This window comes from Salvelinus alpinus, chromosome 14 (genome assembly GCF_045679555.1).
Source record: "Salvelinus alpinus chromosome 14, SLU_Salpinus.1, whole genome shotgun sequence".
NCBI lineage: Eukaryota > Metazoa > Chordata > Actinopteri > Salmoniformes > Salmonidae > Salvelinus > Salvelinus alpinus.
The window spans coordinates 28,294,323-28,313,752 of NC_092099.1; the positions used below are offsets into that span (position 1 = coordinate 28,294,323).

At 42.3% G+C, this 19,430-nt stretch overlaps 1 protein-coding gene across 4 annotated transcripts in view; it reads right to left on the bottom strand.

The window, feature by feature from the left end:
- Positions 1 to 19,430, bottom strand: part of LOC139538704 (unconventional myosin-XVI-like) — a 307,739-nt gene that overhangs the window by 23,525 nt on the left and 264,784 nt on the right. For all 4 annotated transcript variants that reach the window (XM_071341081.1, XM_071341079.1, XM_071341080.1 and 1 more), the window contains exons 28-30: positions 12,773 to 12,875; positions 9,721 to 9,817; positions 9,374 to 9,635 (exon numbers count right to left, since the gene is read on the bottom strand). In XM_071341081.1, coding sequence (XP_071197182.1) covers positions 9,374 to 9,635; positions 9,721 to 9,817; positions 12,773 to 12,875 — 462 coding nt within the window. The remainder of the gene's footprint in view (positions 1 to 9,373; positions 9,636 to 9,720; positions 9,818 to 12,772; positions 12,876 to 19,430) is intronic.

The window sequence follows — 19,430 nt, forward strand, 5'->3', positions numbered from 1 at the left end:
ACGCAGCCGCAGCCCCATCGGGGCGAGCTTTGATAACCTAATTTCTATTCCTATGAAATCTCCTGACTTACTTAATGATCAAGTTTATAACGACCTGGTTAGGGTAAATATGGACACCCCTGCTGTTTTTAAGTCTCACAAACGACTGGATCTGTTACATATAAATGTGCGAAGTATAATATCAAAGATGGAATTTATCAATATCTGGATGCATGACACGAACACAGACATTCTTGCTTTATCAGACTTGGTTAAATTATTCGATCATGGATAAGGACATTGACATCGCTAATTACAACATTTTTAGATGTGATAGGCAGAGAAAAGGTGGAGGGGTGGCGATGTGAAATCCACTTTTGTAGCATCATGTGCTCTTAATATCACTATACCCCAGAAATGTGAAATCCTGGTTTTAGATGTGACCATGACCCAAAACGTGCATGTATTAGTTGATGCAACTAGTATCATAGCTGAGCATTTAAAACCTTTTATATCATCTGAACTGGTGGTCTTAGGTGACTTTAACCTGGACTGGCTGACACCTGTCTCAGATAACTTTAAGAACACTTGTCTTGATCTTAATCTAACCCAGCTAATCACAAAACCCACTCGGTTAAATGTGAAAAATATAGATAGATCTTCATTATTGGATATTTATTTTTATTTATTTTATTTAACCTTTATTTAACCAGGAAGGGCTCATTGAGATTTAAAATCTATTTTTCAAGAGCGTCCTGGCCAAGATAGACAGCACCAAGTCATTACAAAAAATTACAGACAGACAACATGAAAAACTACAAGTAATCTAGTAAAAACCATTGAGTTCACAAGAGTATAACAATATCAAAAACATATAAGATATAATTCTCACAAATAACCCCCATAGGTGTGTTTGCAAGTGACCTTAGTGGTCATTCTCCCATAGCCTGTATTAGAAAAATTAGACAGCATAATTCTGATCCCCGTATTATTAGGAAGATACATTTTAAGAACTTTTCTCCCCAAGCGTTTATCCATGACTTGTACTTTTCAGAAATATCTCCATCAAGTGTATACCTGATCCTGAATTTGCTCTTGGGCACTTCTCATCTATTTTCATATCACAGGCAGATAAACAGGCTCCGTTTAAACGCTAAAAATTAAAAACCAAAAAATGTATAAAATCCCTTTAGACCAACTGATGCTGTTGTGGACTGGCAGCTTTTCAGGGAACTGAGAAATAAATGCATGTCCTTAGTAAAAAAAAAGGCTAAATCAAGCTACATCCTAAGTTATATCGCTGACTGCTGGTGATTCATCTACATTTTGGAAAACAGTTAAGGTGCTAAAGCATGGAAATTTCTCCTTCCCTACCCAAGCAAGTTATACTGAACTCTGACATCATTTTCGAAAATGTTTTGATAAGTCATGCATTTTTGTTTGAAAGAAATCTTGGTTTAATAGACCCGGGTCAGTCAGTAAACTGCTCGTCCCTCTCCCAGCTGCCAGTTGACTTGATAGAGGACCAGACAACCCCCAGTGAATCCTTGTATTCTCTGGAGCAACTGTCTACTTCTGATGTATTGTAAAAACGATTTATGATTGATGTAAAAAAATCTACTGGGGCTGATATGCTTGATCCCTTCTTATTACAGCTTTCTGCTCCATTGATTGCGGAAGCATTAGCACATGTTTTACTTGACAATTATATTGAGTACTATCCCTAGAGTTTGGAAGGCGGACCATGTGCTTCCTCTACATAAAGGTGATGTAAATAATTATCGTCCCATTTCCAAACTCTCTTGCCTAGGAAACATCTTGGAATCATTGATTATTACGCAGCTCAGATCCCTTTTAACTGCTACATCTTTTCTCAATGTAAAACAGTCAAGGTTCAGACCAGGTAATAGTACCATCTCTGCTACTTCTATGGTTTTAAATTATGTCATAAATTGTTTAGATACGAAGAAACACTGCTCTGCCCTCTTCATTGACCTGTCCAAGGCGTTCGACTCTGAGGATCACCCCTTACTTTTTCAGAAACTCTCTACGATTGGCTTAGATCGGGCTGCTTGGTGTTCGATTCTTGGTCCAGTTCTTTTCTCTATTCATATTAAGAGCATTGGTCTATCTGTACAAAACTGTAACTTCCATCCGTATGCAGATGACACTATTGTATACGCTACTGCCCATACAGCAGCTCAGGATCTGTTGACTCTTCAATCTGCTTTTACTACCTTGCAGAAAGCATTGGTTGACCTGAAGTTGGTACTAAATGCTGCTAAAACCAATTACATGTTATTTTCTAAATCATGTAATAATGTAACTGGTGATTTGTGCTTAAGTACGTTAGATTGTGCCCCCATTGATCGTGTCCCCGCCTATAAATATCTGGGCATCTGGATTGACAAAAAAGCTATCTTTTAAAAAGCTTGTTGACGATTTAGTCAAGAAATTAAGAATTAAGTTGGGCTTTTTCTACAGAAATAGGGCTTGCTTTTTATTAAATAGTAGAAAACAGATAATTCGGTCTACATTTATTCCTGTTATAGAATATAGCATGAATGCAGCTACCAGTGTTTTGAAACCCTTGGACACAATTTATCACAGCGCACTTCATTTTATAACATCTGACAGACACTCACCACTGCATCCTTTATCATAAATTCGGTTGGACCTCACTAAAAACACGTAGGTCACTTCATTATTCTGTTTTTGTTTATAAAGCCTTACTCAAAAAACTACCAATTTACTTAACATCATTGTTCAAATATAGAAACTGGGATTACAACACTAGGTCACAGGGTTGGTTAATTAATGCCGGAGACTCCACGTGTATCCACAGAGCTGGGTAAATCTACCTTTTCCTACCAGGCCTCTATCATGTGGAATAATCTCCAAGTAACATTTAATTTTGATGTGTTGTTGTCTCTGGGTCAGTTTAGGAGAAATGCTAGGGATTTTTATATTTATAAATGTTTTTTATGTTTTATTGTTTATTGTGTATATACTATTTGCTATTTATTTAATGTTGTGTTTTAAATTGTGTACAATTTTATTTTCTGTATTGTTCCCAGGGCACATTTGCAATGAGACCTAGGTCTCAATGTGTTTTTTTCCCTGGTTAAATACAAGTTAATAATTATCCATCCACAATGCATGTTTGCATCATCTGTCATGCCACAAATATGTGCTAAAGAGGTCAATATGGGGGATAAAGAAACCCAATGTATTATTTCTGCTCCTAATTGTTTCAATCTAATTGACTTGCTGTAATATGATATTCACTCTGGAGTTTGATATTTCCTTCTCTAATCTGGAGGAAGCCATCTGTTTGTCCCTCTGGACCATGTGGGGGGGGGGGGGGGTGTGTGTCTGTGTGTCTGTGTGTCTGTGTGTGTCTGAAGAGGTTACCGACTTTGGTAGAAGTGGGAGTAGCGCAGTAATCTGGCATGGTACACTCCCACAGGGATCCCAGCGAACCCCCCACCCCTCCTCACCTATACCCCTTCCCCTACACCTTCCCTCACCCATACCCCCTTCCCTCCAGTGGTGGAAAAGGTACCCACCACACACCCTCCCTCACCTGTTCACCCCTGACACTCTGACAGGGGTCCCATGATTACCAGTGACATCCCCATGTGTTGTGTGTTTCCTCTTTCTGCAGGATGTACACCTCAGTGTTAAATTGTTAAATTAAGATGAGGTCTTATCTGCACTATCTGCTATAGATTCTAAGAAATAATTAGGCGCTGACAATCTGGATCCATATTTACTCAAGTGTGCGGCACCTATTATTGCTGGTGCAGTGACGCATATCTTTAATCAAACATTAGTTGTAGGAAAGATTCCTAAAGTTTGGAAAACAGCTTTTGTTTTACCACTCCTCAAGGGAGGTGATGGTAGTGAATTGGATAATCCTCGGCCCCATCTCTAAGCTCTCCTGTTTGGCTAAAATTCTAGAGTCATTGGTGAATAGGCAACTACAATCTTTTTAACTGTTAACAATACTTTTTCTAGCAATCAATCTGGCTTCAGACCTAAACACAGTACCACTACGGCCACTGTACGTGTTGTAAATGATATTACTAATGCCCTAGATAATAGAAAGTACTGTGCCGCCTTGTTCATAGATTTGTCTAAAGCTTTTGACACTGTAGACCATGTGATACTTTTGGGTAAGCTGTCGTTAATAGGACTGGGATCGGATGCCTGTCATTCATTTCATGACTATCTAAAGGATAGAAGTCAGGCTGCTAAAGTCGACTGCATCCAGTCAGAGCCATTGGAGTTGGTTAAAGGGGTCCCACAAGGTTCTATACTTGGTCCATTACTGTTTACCCTCTACATAAACAATATCGGTGATGAGATAAGAAAGTGTAAAATTAATTTATATGCTGATGACACTGTCATGTACTCTATCGCTTCAACGGCTGACCAAGCATTATCACTATTGGAGACAGATTTTAAGATATTACAAGGGTCTTTTATACAGCTGAAACTTGTTTTAAATGCAAAGAAAACACATTTTATGATTTTTAATAGATTCAAAAAGTTGGTTGAAAATACACTTGCACTTACGAGCTCAGATGGCTCTCGAATTAATCAGGTGTCTGTATATAAATACTTAGGGATATGGTTGGATGATAAACTGTCTTTTAAAATGCATGTTAACGAACTTTGTAAACGGCTAAAAATCAAGCTAGGCTTCCTCTATAGAAACAGGACATGTTTGTTCTCTACAAATAGAAGACAAATTGAGCAAGCTACTTTTATGTCTGTTATAGATTATGGGGATATTATCTACATGCATGCTACGGAATCCACACTTAAATCGCTGGATACTACTTATCATTGCGCACTTAGGTTTATTACGGGTGCTAGCTACAGAACTCACCACTGTGTTTTATATCAAAATGTGGGTTGGACTTCGCTGTCCGTGAGACGAGAACAACATGCTCTCGTGTTTGTCTATAAAGCACTTCTGAATAAGCTACCTTCTTATTTATCATCACTCATCAATGTTAGAATTATAATTCCTAAAACCAGGTCTCAAGCATGGATTACACTTGAGGCCCATGCGATTTCCACAGAGTTGGTTATGGCTGCTTTTTCCTGTTACATTCCTTGCCTATGGAATAGCCTGCAGACTAAACTTAAACTTGAGACTCTTGTCCCCCTTGCCCATTTTAAACATTTATTGGAGGATTTTTATTTTTGTATGGCTTGTAACTGTTTCGGGTAATGCAAGTTCTTGTGCTGTTAGGGGAATAACCTATGTGTAAATGTAACAATCTGCTGCTGTATTTTTTGTGTTATCTGTGATCGTTTTGTTTGTCTTGTGTAGTTTCTTAATCATTGTACCTAAACTGTATGTGTAAACATGTATACGCAGGACCCAGCTGTAAAAGAGACCTTGGTCTCAGTCTATATTCCTTGTTGAAATAAAGGTATAATATTAAAATTGTATTTTCAAACACAATGAGACATGCCAATTGGAGGCTTATTGCTGTCTTATTAGCATGTTCAGAAGGAATACAGGAATAAAATAAAATAAAACTTGATTTGTCACATGCGCCGAATACAACAGTGCAGTTCAAGAAGAGTTATGAAAATGTTTACCAAGTAGACAAAAACAAAAAGTAATAATAAAAAAGTAACACAATAAGAATAACAATAATGAGGCTATATACAGGGGGCACCGGTACCAAGTCAATGTGCAGGGGTACAGGTTAGTTGAGGTAATCTGTACATGTAGGTGGGGGTGAAGTGACTATGGATAGATAATAAACAGCGAGTAGCAGCAGTGTACAAAAAGGACGGGGGTCAATGTAAATTGTCTGGTGGCGATTTTATTAATTGTTCAGTAGTCTTATGGCTTTGGGGTAGAAGCTATTGAGGAGCATCTTGGTCCTAGACTTGGTGCTCCGGTACCGCTTGCCGTGCGGTAGCAGAGAAAACAGTCTATAACTTGGGTGACTGGAGTCTCTGACAATTATATGGGCTTTCCTCTGACACCGCCTATTATACAGGTCCTGTATGGCAGGAAGCTTGGCCCAAGTGATGTACTGGGCCTTTTGCACAACCCTCTGTAGTGCCTTACGGTCAGATGCCGAGCAGTTGCCATACCAGGCGGTGATGGAACCGGTCAGGATGCTCTCGTTGGTGCAGATGTAGAACCTTTTGAGGATCTGGGAACCCATGCCAAATCTTTTCAGTCTCCTGAGGGGGAATAGGTTTTGTCGTTCCCTCTTCACGACTGTCTTGGTATGTTTGGACCATGATAGTTCATTGGTGATGCGGACACCAAGGAACTTGAAACTCTCGACCCACTCCACTACAGCCCTGTTGATGTTGATGGGGGCCTATTCGGCCCGCCTTTTCCTGTAGTCCACGATCAGCTCCTTATTCTTGCTCACATTGAGGGAGAGGTTGTTGTCCTGGCACCACACTGCCAGTTCTCTGACCTCCTCCCTATATGCCATCTCATCGTTGTCGGTGATCAGGCCTACAACTGTTGTGTTGTCAGCAAACTTAATGATGGTGTTGGAGTCATGTTTAGCCACGCAGTCATGGGTGAACAGGGAGTACAGGAGGGGACTAAGTACACACCCCTGAGGGGGCCCAGTGTTAAGGATCAGTGTGGCAGACATGTTGTTGCATACTCTTACCACCTGCGGCGGCCCGTCAGGAAGTCCAGGATCCAGTTGCAGAGGGAGGTGTTTAGTCCCAGAGTCCTTAGCTTAGTGATGAGCTTCATGGGCACTATGGTGTTGAACGCTGAGCTGTAGTCAATGAACAGCATTCTCACATAGGTGTTCCTTTAGTCCAGGTGAGAAAGGGCAGTGTGGAGTGCAATTGAGATTGCATCCTCTGTGGATCTGTTAGGGCGGTATGCGAATTGGAGTGGGTCTAGGGTGCCCGGGAGGATGCTGTTGATGTGAGCCATGACCAGACTTTCAAAGCACTTCATGGCTACCTATGTGAGTGCCACGGGGCGGTAATCATTTAGGCAGGTTACCTTTGCTTCCTTGGGCACAGGGACTATGGTGGTCTGATTGAAACATGTAGGTATTACAGATTCGGTCAGGGAGAAAATGTCAGTGAAGACACTTGCCAGTTGGTCTGCGCATGCTTAGAGTACACGTCCTGGTAATCTGTCTGGCCCAGCGGCTTTGTGAATGTTGACCTGTTTAAAGGTTTTGTTCACATCGGCTACCGATAGCGTTATCACACAGTCATCCAGAACAGCTGGTGATCTTGTGCATGCATCCGTGTTGCTTGCCTCGAAGCGAGCATAAAAGGCATTTAGCTCGTCTGGTAGGCTCACATCACTGGGCAGCTCGTGTCTGTGTTTCCCTTTGTAGTCCGTAACAGTTTTCAAGCCCTGCCACATCCAACGAGCATCAGAGCCGGTGTAGTAGGATTCAATATTCATCTTGTATTGACTCTCTGCTTGTATGATGGTTCGTTTGGGGGCATAGTGGGATTTCTGATAAGCGTCCTGATTAGTTTCCCTCTCCTTGAAAGCGACAGCTCTAGCCTTTAGATCAATGCGGATGTTGCCTGTAATCCATGGCTTCTGGTTGGGATATGTACGTACAGTCACTGTTTGGACAATGTAGTCGATGCACTTTTTGATGAAGCCGATGACTGATGTGGTGTACTCCTTAATGCCATTGAATGAATCCTGGAACATATTCCAATCTGTGCTAGCAAAACAGTCCTGTAGTGTTGCATCCTCGTCATCTGACCACTTCCGTATTGAGCGAGTTACTGGTAATTCCTGCTTCAGTTTTTGCTTGTAAGCAGGAATCAGGAGGATAGAATTATGGTCAGACTTGCCAAATGGAGGGCGGGGGAGAGCTTTGTATGCATCTCTGTGTGTGGAGTAAAGGTGGTCTAGGATTTTTTTTCGCTGGTTGCACATGTGACATGCTGGAAATAATTTGGTAAAACTCATTTAAGTTTGCCTGCATTGAAGTCCCTGGCCACTAAGAGCGCCGCTTCTGGGTGAGCATTTTCTTCTTTGCTTATGGCCTTATAGAGTTGGTTGAGAGCGGTCTTAGTGCCAGCTTCGTTCTGTGGTAGTAAATACAAATAACTCTCTTGGTAGATAGTGTGGTCTACAGCTTTTCAAAAGGTACTCTACCTCAGTCGAGCAATACTTTGAGACTTCTTTAATATTAGACATTGCGCACCAGCTGTTATGACAAATAAACACACACCCCCACCCCTCGTCTTACCAGAGGTAACGTCTCTGTTCTGCTGGTACATGAAACATCCCGCTAGCTCTATATTGTCCGTATCTTTGTTCAGCCACGTTTCGGTGAAAAATAAGATGTTATTGTTTTTAATGTCCCGTTGGTAGGATAATCTTAATCGTAGGTCATCAATTCTATTGTCCAATGATTGCACGTTAGCAAGAAGAAGGGATGGCAGTGGGAGTTGAATCGCTCGCCTATGGATCTTTAGAAGGATGCCCGATCTGTGGCCCCTTTTCCTGCGTCTATTCTTCAAGCAAAAGGCGTGGATCCGGGCCTATTCCAGTGAAAGCAGGTTATCCTTCTTGTCGGACTCGTTAAAGGAAGAAGTTTCTTCCAGTCCGCGGTGAGTAATCGCTGTTCTGATGTCCATAAGTTATTTTCTGTCATAAGAGACGGTTGCAGCAACATTATGTACACAATACGTTTTTTTAAAAGTTACACAAAATGCAAAAAAACGAACAAAACAGCACAATTGGTTTAGAGAATGTAAAACGTCAGCCACATTCTTCGGCGCCATCTCATTTTAGAATACATTCTAAAATGACAGCCTCTCTCCTTCCCTAGTGCCTACATCTAAAAAGATGGCCACCAAGCATTTTCGGACTGTCTTACATTTCAAACGATGCCAAATAAAGCTGTATAATGCACTGCAGCTATAAGACAAGGAGACCAGAGTGCCTTCACTGCGACAGCATTGAAACATTACCACATGCTGATGGTTTATCTCATTAGCCTACTATCAATCATCATATGCAATTAAAGCCACCAGCCAGCACGGGCTCAATGACACCATTACTCACATCACATGACACACACATTGTGCACACACACAGGCACATAGACACACACACACACACACACACACACACACACACACACACACACACACACACACACACACACACACACACACACACACACACACACACACACACACACACACACACACACACACACACACACACACACACACACACACACACACACCTTGTGACCATGAAATCCTTATAGGGTTTCATTATTATATTACATTATATTACATGATACAACTAGTTTCAAACCAATGAAGAAACACAAAACCACCATGAGCAACTTCTCCATGAGGGTTGAAAGGGTTGGTCTCTTACCTCTTGGGTGTGTCCTCCTCTTTCCCAACTGGCTCGGGCCTCTCCCCGAGGGGCGGGCTGTTGCCGTGTGACCCGTTGCCATGGCAGCGCAGGTGGTCACTTTCGCGGGCGATGTCGGGGGCGTTCTGGATGACCAGGTGGTCGTAGGTGTGCAGGCCCTGGTCTTCTGCCCCCTGGAGGAACCTCTGGACACTGCAGTCCTCCGTCTGTTGAGATGACAGTCTACGATGCACACGCTGTCTGGCCAGCCAGCCACGGATCACTGACAGAGGATAAGGGTAGAGAGGGGTTAATAATACGCGCGCACACACACACACGCACACACATGGATGCAAGTTGTGTTGTACCTTTCTGGCAGGTGATGATCTTCCTGTGTAGTTGGTGGCAGCGGTCATTGAGCTGGTCAGCCTGCCAGTACCTCAGAAACACCTTACTACTGGTCATCTGAGACACAGACAGACAGACAGACAGACAGACAGACAGACAGACAGGCAGGCAGACAGACAGACAGACAGACAGACAGACAGACAGACAGACAGACAGACAGACAGACAGACAGACAGACAGGCAGGCAGACAGACAGACAGACAGACAGACAGACAGACAGACAGACAGACAGACAGGCAGACAGACAGACAGACAGACAGACAGACAGACAGACAGACAGACAGACAGACAGACAGACAGACAGACAGACAGACAGACAGACAGACAGACAGACAGACAGACAGACAGACAGACAGACAGACAGACAGACAGACAGAGCGAGCGAGCGAGAGAGAGAGACAGAGCGACAGAGAGAGGTGGAGGGTTGGGGTTCAGTCAGTTTCAGGATTCATTAAGTTTGTTGTAGTTATACATGTGTCCTGACAGGTGCACAGGCCAAGGGGCCGATATGCTCCAACACACCCTGACTATTCATTCCTATACACACTACTTCTCAGAAATATATGGTGGGCCTGGGTGCGTGTGACAAATTGTCTGGGTGGCATTGTGAGAGAGCCAGTGTGTGAGCCGGGAGCCACCGTGAAACAAAGCGGTCACACACACAGGGAAGGGAGGGGGGAGATGTCATTGGCCGCTCCAGACTGCTGATTGGTGTGTGTATGTTAGAGTCCTGCATCCGGTCGGGTACCCACTGTTCCCTGTGCGTCACCCGCAAAAAAATCAGATGGCGGATGGAATAAAAACAATAATTTAAACCGCAGGTCGGCTCGCGGTTCAGAACAATTACATTGCAGGTCGGACATTTTTTAAAACAAGATAATAGGGCCTACACTTTTTAAAAACTGAGGCGCTTGTTGTGTTGCAAATTCTATTCTGTGAGCGGCAAGGTTACAGCAACGCACGTATTGAGAGAGTGTGGAGCAGGAAACTGTCCATTATTTGTGTGTGTTCAAACATTCTAATTGTTCACGTGGAGAGCTTATGTTCCTTCCCCAGGCAACGACACATAGCCAAGTTTACTTTCCCTGGCTAGCCTACCTCAGGTAAAAATGGTTCATGTTGGCCTAGCCAGAGAAATCAAAAGAGAGGCTATGATGGTGGAATAGGCTATACCATTTTGGAAACAGGTGCTGCATGAGTGAAATCCCCGGTTTGGAAGGACAACAACACAGCCTGCAAAAAGTGCAATCAGGTATTTATTTATGATATGTAATTCAGTTCATTATCAGTTAATCATTAGCCTACGTTATTCAGGATTTCGTTCATTTAGACCATAGCAGGCCATATAAAGTCTAAACCTGTGCGGCTGGTAAAAGTTTGAGTAGCCCTTTATGCTACTAAATAAATGTAGACGATTTTTTGCAGCCTATATTCAATTCTGGGAATACTTTATTTATATTGAATTTAAACTTTGTGATTATCTAAACAATAATGAAAATATATTGTTTTTTTTGTCACCTATATGCTTTCATTAGTTAAGAAGGCTAATTAGAAGGCTATTTTTCTCAAATCGATTTAAGTGGTCAATGTGACGAATTGCATTGTGAAAATAAAAAGATAGCCTGTCGTTTTTAATTCATGGCATGGTTTACTTTTATCCAAATGTTGAATAGACAAGCAGACAAATGAATTCATGCAGGCAAGGGAAACATAGACCACTACTCAGGAATCATGAAAACAATTCCATAAATTGATGTTAGTCATATAGTATGGCGGGTAACAGATCGGCTCTCAAAACAATTCCATGCTTGTGTGACGGGTTGCGAAGAAAAATCTGTCCTGATGTCGGGTATTCGGTGGGGCTCAGAACTGATGTGGCCAATGCGGAATGGGTGCGGCACCAAAAAAACGTACCCATGCAGGACTCTAGTGTGTGTGTGAAGGCTAGTGGGGTTGTTTGTGGGGCAGCTGTAATAGGGTTTAATGAGGAGTCCATGGGATTTCAAAGTACTTCATTCTGGGCTCAAATTATTTATCTTCCCATACTTTGTTTTTGAGCAGAGAGTGTAGAGAGAGAGAGAGAGAGAGGTTGGGTCTAACACAATTAGACCCAACCAAATCATGAGAAAACAAAAAGGTAATTACTTGACACAGTGGAAAGAATTAACAAAAAAACAGAGCAAACTAGAACGCTATTTGGCCCAAAACAGAGAGTACACAGTGGCAGAATACCTGACCACTGTGACTGACCCTCTCAAGAGAAGACAGGCTATGTGCCCACTGCCCACAAGATGAGGGGGAAACTGAGCTGCACTTCCTAACCGGCTAACATGACCATATTACAAACACATATTTCCCTCCGATTACACAGATCCACAAAGAATTCTGAAACAAACCCAATTTTGATAAACTCTCATATCTACTGGGTGAAACACCACAGTGTGCCATCACAGCAGCAAGATTTGTGATCTGTTGCCTCAAGAAAAGGGCAACCAGTGAAGAACAAACACCATTGTAAATACAACCCATATTTATGTTGATTTATTTTCCCTTTTGTACTTTAACTATTTGCACATCGTTACAACACTGTAGATAGACGTAATACGACATTTGAAATGTCTTTATTCTTTTTGATCTTCTGTGAATGTAATGTTTAATGTTCATGTTTGTTGTTTATTTCACTTTTGTTTATTATCTACTTCACTTGCTTTGGCAACATTAACATATGTTTCCCATGGCATTAAAGCCCTTAAATGTAATTGAATTGAGAGAGTGAGAGTGAGAGTGAGAGTGAGAGTGAGAGTGAGAGTGAGAGTGAGAGTGAGAGTGAGTGTGAGAGAGTGAGTGAGTGAGTGAGTGAGTGAGTGAGTGAGTGAGTGAGTGAGTGAGTGAGTGAGTGAGTGAGTGAGTGAGTGAGAGAGAGAGAGAGAGAGAGAGAGAGAGAGAGAGAGAGAGAGAGAGAGAGAGAGAGAGAGAGAGTGAAAATAGGGGAGCAATGACACCGCTACACACCTGCCATCCTTGGAGTTTACACTGCTGCAGAACAAAGCGACATTTCTCCTCCGAGGACAGCTTCTTTTTGTCAGCTAGAGTGGTGTCCACTAGGTCTCTGTACCTGAGACACACACAATAGAGAAACCACCAGCACACATCTTATTACATCGGATCAATACATCCATAACATATGGAGGGAAAGGATTTCAGTGTGACACGGTCTTTGTATTTGTAAGAAGTAAGCTGAACGTCCCCGGCCACCCTTACAGAAAAAAAAACACATTTGGTTTTTTGATCACGTGATCTTATGCGATGTCAATGTGATAACATGTAACTGAGAGTTAGATTTTCACATGTGAAAGTTGTTGATGTGATACTGCAAATCCGATTTTCACATGTGAAAACACAATTAGATGAGTTCCATCTGCACTGCTATTTTAGTTATTAGTTAATCTGACTATTCTTTCACATCAAGGATTTCATTTTCTTATTTCAAAAATGTTTGGTTTTTCTGTAAAGTTGTTTAATGTTGGTGGGGCATATTATTCTGTTTTAACTTTACTCCTGAATAGTATAATAGCTTTTCTTGAGTGTATTTTTAACAGAGCTGATATTTCCTTTGAAATCCAAAGGGTAGGAATACAGGTGAAATCAGTTCTTGATCAGAGTAGCAGGAAGATCGGAATGCCGTGAACCAAGATGCTGTGATTTCAAATCTCAGGTGAGGTCATGTTGAATAATAATTACTGTATTAATACATATAAACAATATATAAAATACATATAAACAATGTATAAACAACATATAAACAATGTATAATAGTGTGTCAAATATGTGTGACGTTCCAGGGACATCCTATCAACAAATATTTTTTGAAATTTCACGTGAAATACAATTTTTAATGTGCAAAACATGGTTAAATTTCAAATGTGAAATCATGTGTTTTTTCCATAAGGACAGTCATTTTCATAATCCCATTTATGGTAAAGCTAGGATTGGGGCCGGGGAAATCTGATCCTAGATTTGTGGTTCAAAACGAGCCTTACCTCAGGCGGTTTTTGTGAGGCCCAGAAACTATATGGTTCTGGTGGGGCCTATCGGATGACCCGCCCATTCACAAACAAGAGGGTTCATAAGTCAGTGGGGGTCAAAAGGCGGGCCAGCACCACAGCATCTGTTCCTATTGGTGTTGCCAGGGGCTACGGCTTCTGTGAGAGGTCAGTTGGAAGAGGGGGAGGGGTTGTTTTGGTCAAAGAGGAGCTCCATTGTGTAGTTAGAGACACAGTCTTTGATCCTTTGTGTTTGGATGGAGTGAACGCTGGTAAGAGATGTTTGGACAACTTTAACAACATGAATAACGTACATCAATTTGTGGAAAAGCCCACAGAAAAGGGTGTGCATACCAATACTCAACAGATGTGTGGTAATCATTCCAGCAATAAACAGCTGTTATGCATTGTTCGGAATCAGATAGTTACCCATGTACACTGCTCTTAGGTCAGTCTTGCATTTTCTCCCCTAAAGTTAAGATGTGGTAAAGGTAAGCTCAGCTGATTCTAGATCAGTGGTTAAGGTTGACTTCTACCCAGAGCACATTGCCCAGGTCGGAGCTATATACTAGTGTAGGCCCTAAGGTCCAATGACAGGTTAATAGGAGCCTTTATCCAATTACAATTATTTGTTCATCTGACTTCTCTGTGTGATCTGAAGTACTGAGAGCTTCTCTCTGCTTCCCCTCCATCTGATGTGTGATCCAGAGTCCACAGACAGACACACAGACTGACAGTCTGACAGACAGACAGACTGTCCCTGTGTAATGATGTCACAGAACGTCCCTGTTAAATGAGGCAAACCTAATGAGCAGATGGTCAGAGATATAAACCACTCGTGTTGTTAATGGTGTGTGTGTGTGTGTGTGTGTGTGTGTGTGTGTGTGTGTGTGTGTGTGTGTGTGTGTGTGTGTGTGTGTGTGTGTGTGTGTGTGTGTGTGTGTGTGTGTGTGTGTGTGTGTGTGTGTATATTTTAGTGTGTGTTTGATTTAGAGAAGTGGGTTCCCTCTGAACTCTGCCTAACCCTCTCTCTGTAAGCTAATGTCCAGGCCGACAGACAGCGCTACGGTGTCCCACAGGACCCATAAAACACAAAGGATCTCTGTAAACTCACAACCTCTCCTGTAAGAATATGAAAACTATTGATGGCCCTCAATTTTACAATACCCAGGGGGGCTGTGTCATATGGAGTCAACGAAGTGAAATAGCACCTCTGATAAGAGTTTAAACATGGGGGGCTCCTACGTGACCAAGGGCCCTTCAGTGGCCTCAACATATTAACTGTCACAAAGGCAATCAAAGCAGGATGGTGATTTCTGGACTCTAACCCACTCTCTTCCTCTCTGAAGCCCTAATGGTTGGTCACATTAATCACATGACACTTCAGATGACATCAGTGTAGCTTACAGGCTTTGTTTACGAGGCAAGAGTTCATCATCCACAGTGAGTTCAGTTGGAACTTAATGATATTGGTCACCGATTACGCAAAAGAGACAATAGCGCTATGTTCTGATTGTGGTTTCAACCAGAAACCTTAGAAAAAATATGGACAGTTAGACTAAAGTATATCCAATAATACTAATTTTACTTCCACATTTTAAGATCTAACTCCTGACCCGAGGAAGTGTTTGCTAGTAAAAAAACATTTCAGAAAGGAAAACAACAGACATCCATGAAACGGGCAGGGTTTACAAGTTCAAAGTTCAATTAGTGTTTCCTGACCTTACACAGTTCTGAAATAGAAATCTGGCCACAAAACACATACTTTATCATAAACGACAAATAAAAGCAACAATAAAATTGATTTAGCCATAAATCACTGCAGCTGAGCAGTCTAGTCTAATGCAATTGGCCTCTGGCGGTCACTGCGACTTAGTGGTGCGACCTGCATGACTCAGAAGAAGAATGTATGTAAGTGTGTGTGTGTGATGGCATGTTGGCCTTAGTATCAACGATTGATTTATAAACTTGTCATCTGGTTTACTGAAGGGCCAGGGCCTTGAGAGAGTGTGGGAAAGATGGAGCAAAGAAGAGAGGAAACAGAATAAAAAGACAAACAGGGAGAAGGAGAAGAGGGAGAAAGGGAGAAGAAATACAGATAAACAGAGAATTAGGGAGAGGAGAAGATGAGATAGAGAAAGGGAGTGGAAAGACAGAAAAACTGCGAATGAGGGAGATGAGAGGATGAGAGAGAGAGAGAAAGAGATTAGATAAAAACACTAATAGGGAAAAACGAAGAATGAGAGAGAGAGAGGTGAGGGAAAGAATGAGAGAGATCTCTGAAGTCTGCATTGTAGTCCACCCCACACTCGACATCCCTCCCTCCATCCATGGCTGTATCCATCCATTAATTCTAAACGGATGTATGTTGAGAGAGAGAGAGAGAGAGAGAGAGAGAGAGAGAGAGAGAGAGAGAGAGAGAGAGAGAGAGAGAGAGAGAGAGAGAGAGAGAGAGAGACAGACACAGACACAGACACAGACACAGACACAGACACAGACACAGACACAGACACAGACACAGACACAGACACAGACACAGAGATGAATGACAAAGGCCAGGGTGAATGGACTCTTTGTGACTGGCAGACTCCTCTTTCTATGTTTAAGTAAACATGGCCTTGGAGTGTAAACACACGTGTGCAAAGACAAAGACACACAAAAACATTCACACACACACACACACACACACACACACACACACACACACACACACACACACACACACACACACACACACACACACACACACACACACACACACACACACACACACACACACACACACACACACACACACACACACACACACACAAACAGGCACAAAACTTGCTCAAAAAACAACAAACAACAAGTCTATTCATTTCTAAATGGTAAAACAGATATGTATGAAAATACCCTGTCACCTCAAAATATTTGATCTCAAATCGAAAATACTGGAGTATAGAGCCAAATTATACATTTTAGCTTCCCTGTCCAAATAAATCCTTGATTTTGTGACCAATTATCTTTTTCATTGTGGATTTGATGTGTGCTTGGGGTTATTGTCTTGCTGGAAGATCTACTTGATGGCAAGTTTCCACCTCCTGGCAGAGGCAACCGGGTCTTTGCCTAAAATATCCTGGTACTGGGTAAAGTTCATGATGCCGTTGACCTTAACAAGGGCCTCAAGACCAGTGGAAGCTAAATATCCCCATAACATCAAAGATCCTCATCGACCTGGCCAAGGCTTTTGACTCTGTCAATGACCGTATTCTTATCGGCAGACTCAATAGCCTTGGTTTCTCTAATGACTGCCTCGCCTGGTTCACCAACTACTTCTCAGACAGAGTTCAGTGTGTCAAATCGTGGGCCTGTTGCCACAAGTGGATCTTCCAGTAAGACAATAATTCAGAGCACACATCAAAACCAACAACGAAATGGTTAATTGGACACAAAAGCAACAGTTTGCAATGGCCATCTCAGTCTCCAGACTTTGAATTGAAAAAGGCAGTCCATAAGCACAGATGAAGGGTATCAAGGATCTGGAAGGATTCTGTATGGAGGAATGGTCTAAGATCCCTCCCAATGTGTTCTCCAGCTCATAAAACCCTTGAGAAAAAGGCTCAGTGCCGTTACCCTCGCAAGGTGAACTATTGAAAGGTATTGAAAACAGGGTTGTCAACAATATGCAATATAATGCAGTATTTTAATTATTTATTTTATACAGTCATTTTTGGTAATCTATCAAGGTTGTCAATAATTTCAGAGCACACTGTACATATCTGCACAGGGATACACAAACAGACATACACAACAGACTGAAAACTCAGACAAGCATGAATAGACATGCACACAACACGCACGTATGAGCAAATGCACAGCACACACACACCCCCCCACCCCCCACACACACACACACACGCACGCACACACACACGCACAGACACAGAGGGATTGAGAATGATGATTAACATACAGAGCAAACAGGTTATTCAGAGCCAAACACAAAAGTCATGCAAATTGGCCTGGCACTCAGACAAGCAGCCAAAGGATAGTATATTACCATCACAATCAGTCTGACCAACCACCAACGCCGGACACCAACACACAGACTCAGACACACCCCAGCGCCAGACAACCCAACTTCACCGGGGGGCTGGCACCCCTTTGTGATGCTAACCTAACTGTCGACCATACACCCAATCACCCCCCCACACACACACACAACCACACACGCACTCCCATGAAAACAAGCAACACACCACTTTGTATCCCATGTCTCCCTACACCCACTGCTCTTCATACAATCACACCACACCACACACACCAGTGCAACACACACACACACACACACACACACACACACACACACACACACACACACACACACACACACACACACACACACACACACACACACACACACACACACACACACACACACACACACACACACACACACACACACACACACACACACACACACACACACACACACACACACACACCATTCAATTACAGTTCTGCCAACAACAGATTAGACTCTACAATGGGCCTCCATCAGGGGTGGCAGGTAGCCTAGTGGTTAGAGTGTTGGACTAGTAACCGAAAGGTTGCAAGATCAAATCCCCAGCTGACAAGGTAAAAATCTGTTGTTTTGCCCCAGAACAAGGCAGCTAACCCACTGTTCCTAGGCCGTCATTGAAAATAAGAATTTGTTCTTAACTGACTTGCCTAGTTAAATAAAGGAAAAATAAAAATCCAATCAACCAGTTGTTCTCTGCATCCTTTCTTTCTGTTGTCCCTCAACTCAGCGTGACTGGACTGTTTAAATATGTTATTAGCATATTACATTGTTTATAACAATGAGTTAACAATAAGACACTTATTTATAAGTAATAACGTACTGAGTTAATCTGGCAGTAATCATTAGCTAAATAGCATTCCACGGTTTTAAGAGGAAAACCTAGTCTATCATCAAAGACTAACAGCCCACCATTACAAACCAGGGGAAAATGTGTGTGTGCTTGTATCAAACTTGGTTGAGAATGAAATGAATTATTATTAATTATTGAGAATGAATTGTGCACAGTGTTATTACTTTAGACAGGGTGTAAAGTGTGTGTGTCTGCATGCACGAGAGAGTAGAGAGAGGAGAGAGAGGAGAGAGAGAGAGAGTAGAGAGAGGAGAGAGAGGAGAGAGAGAGAGAGTAGAGAGAGGAGAGAGAGGAGAGAGAGAGAGAGTAGAGAGAGGAGAGAGAGAGAGAGAGAGAGAGTGTGTGCATGGATTGTGTGCGTGAGGGTATAAGTGTGTCCTGGCAGGACTTCTGAGAGCACAATGGTGTTTACTCCGTCAGGGGTAGTGGAAACTTTTGAGAGGTCATGTGACCAGTGTGTGTGTGTCCTCTCTCATTATCTGGCAGGAATGTACACGGTAATCTCTTTATCCTCAGAGGGAGAGAGAGGGACATGGAGTGATATTTGCCTAGATCTTCTGCACAGATTCTGTCAGACTTGGGCCCTAACAGTAGATCTCAGTAAAACAAAAATAATGGTGTTCCAAAAAAGGTTCAGTTGCCAGGACCATAAATACAAATTCCACGTAGACACTGATGCCCTTGAGCACACAAAAACGATACCTACCTCTG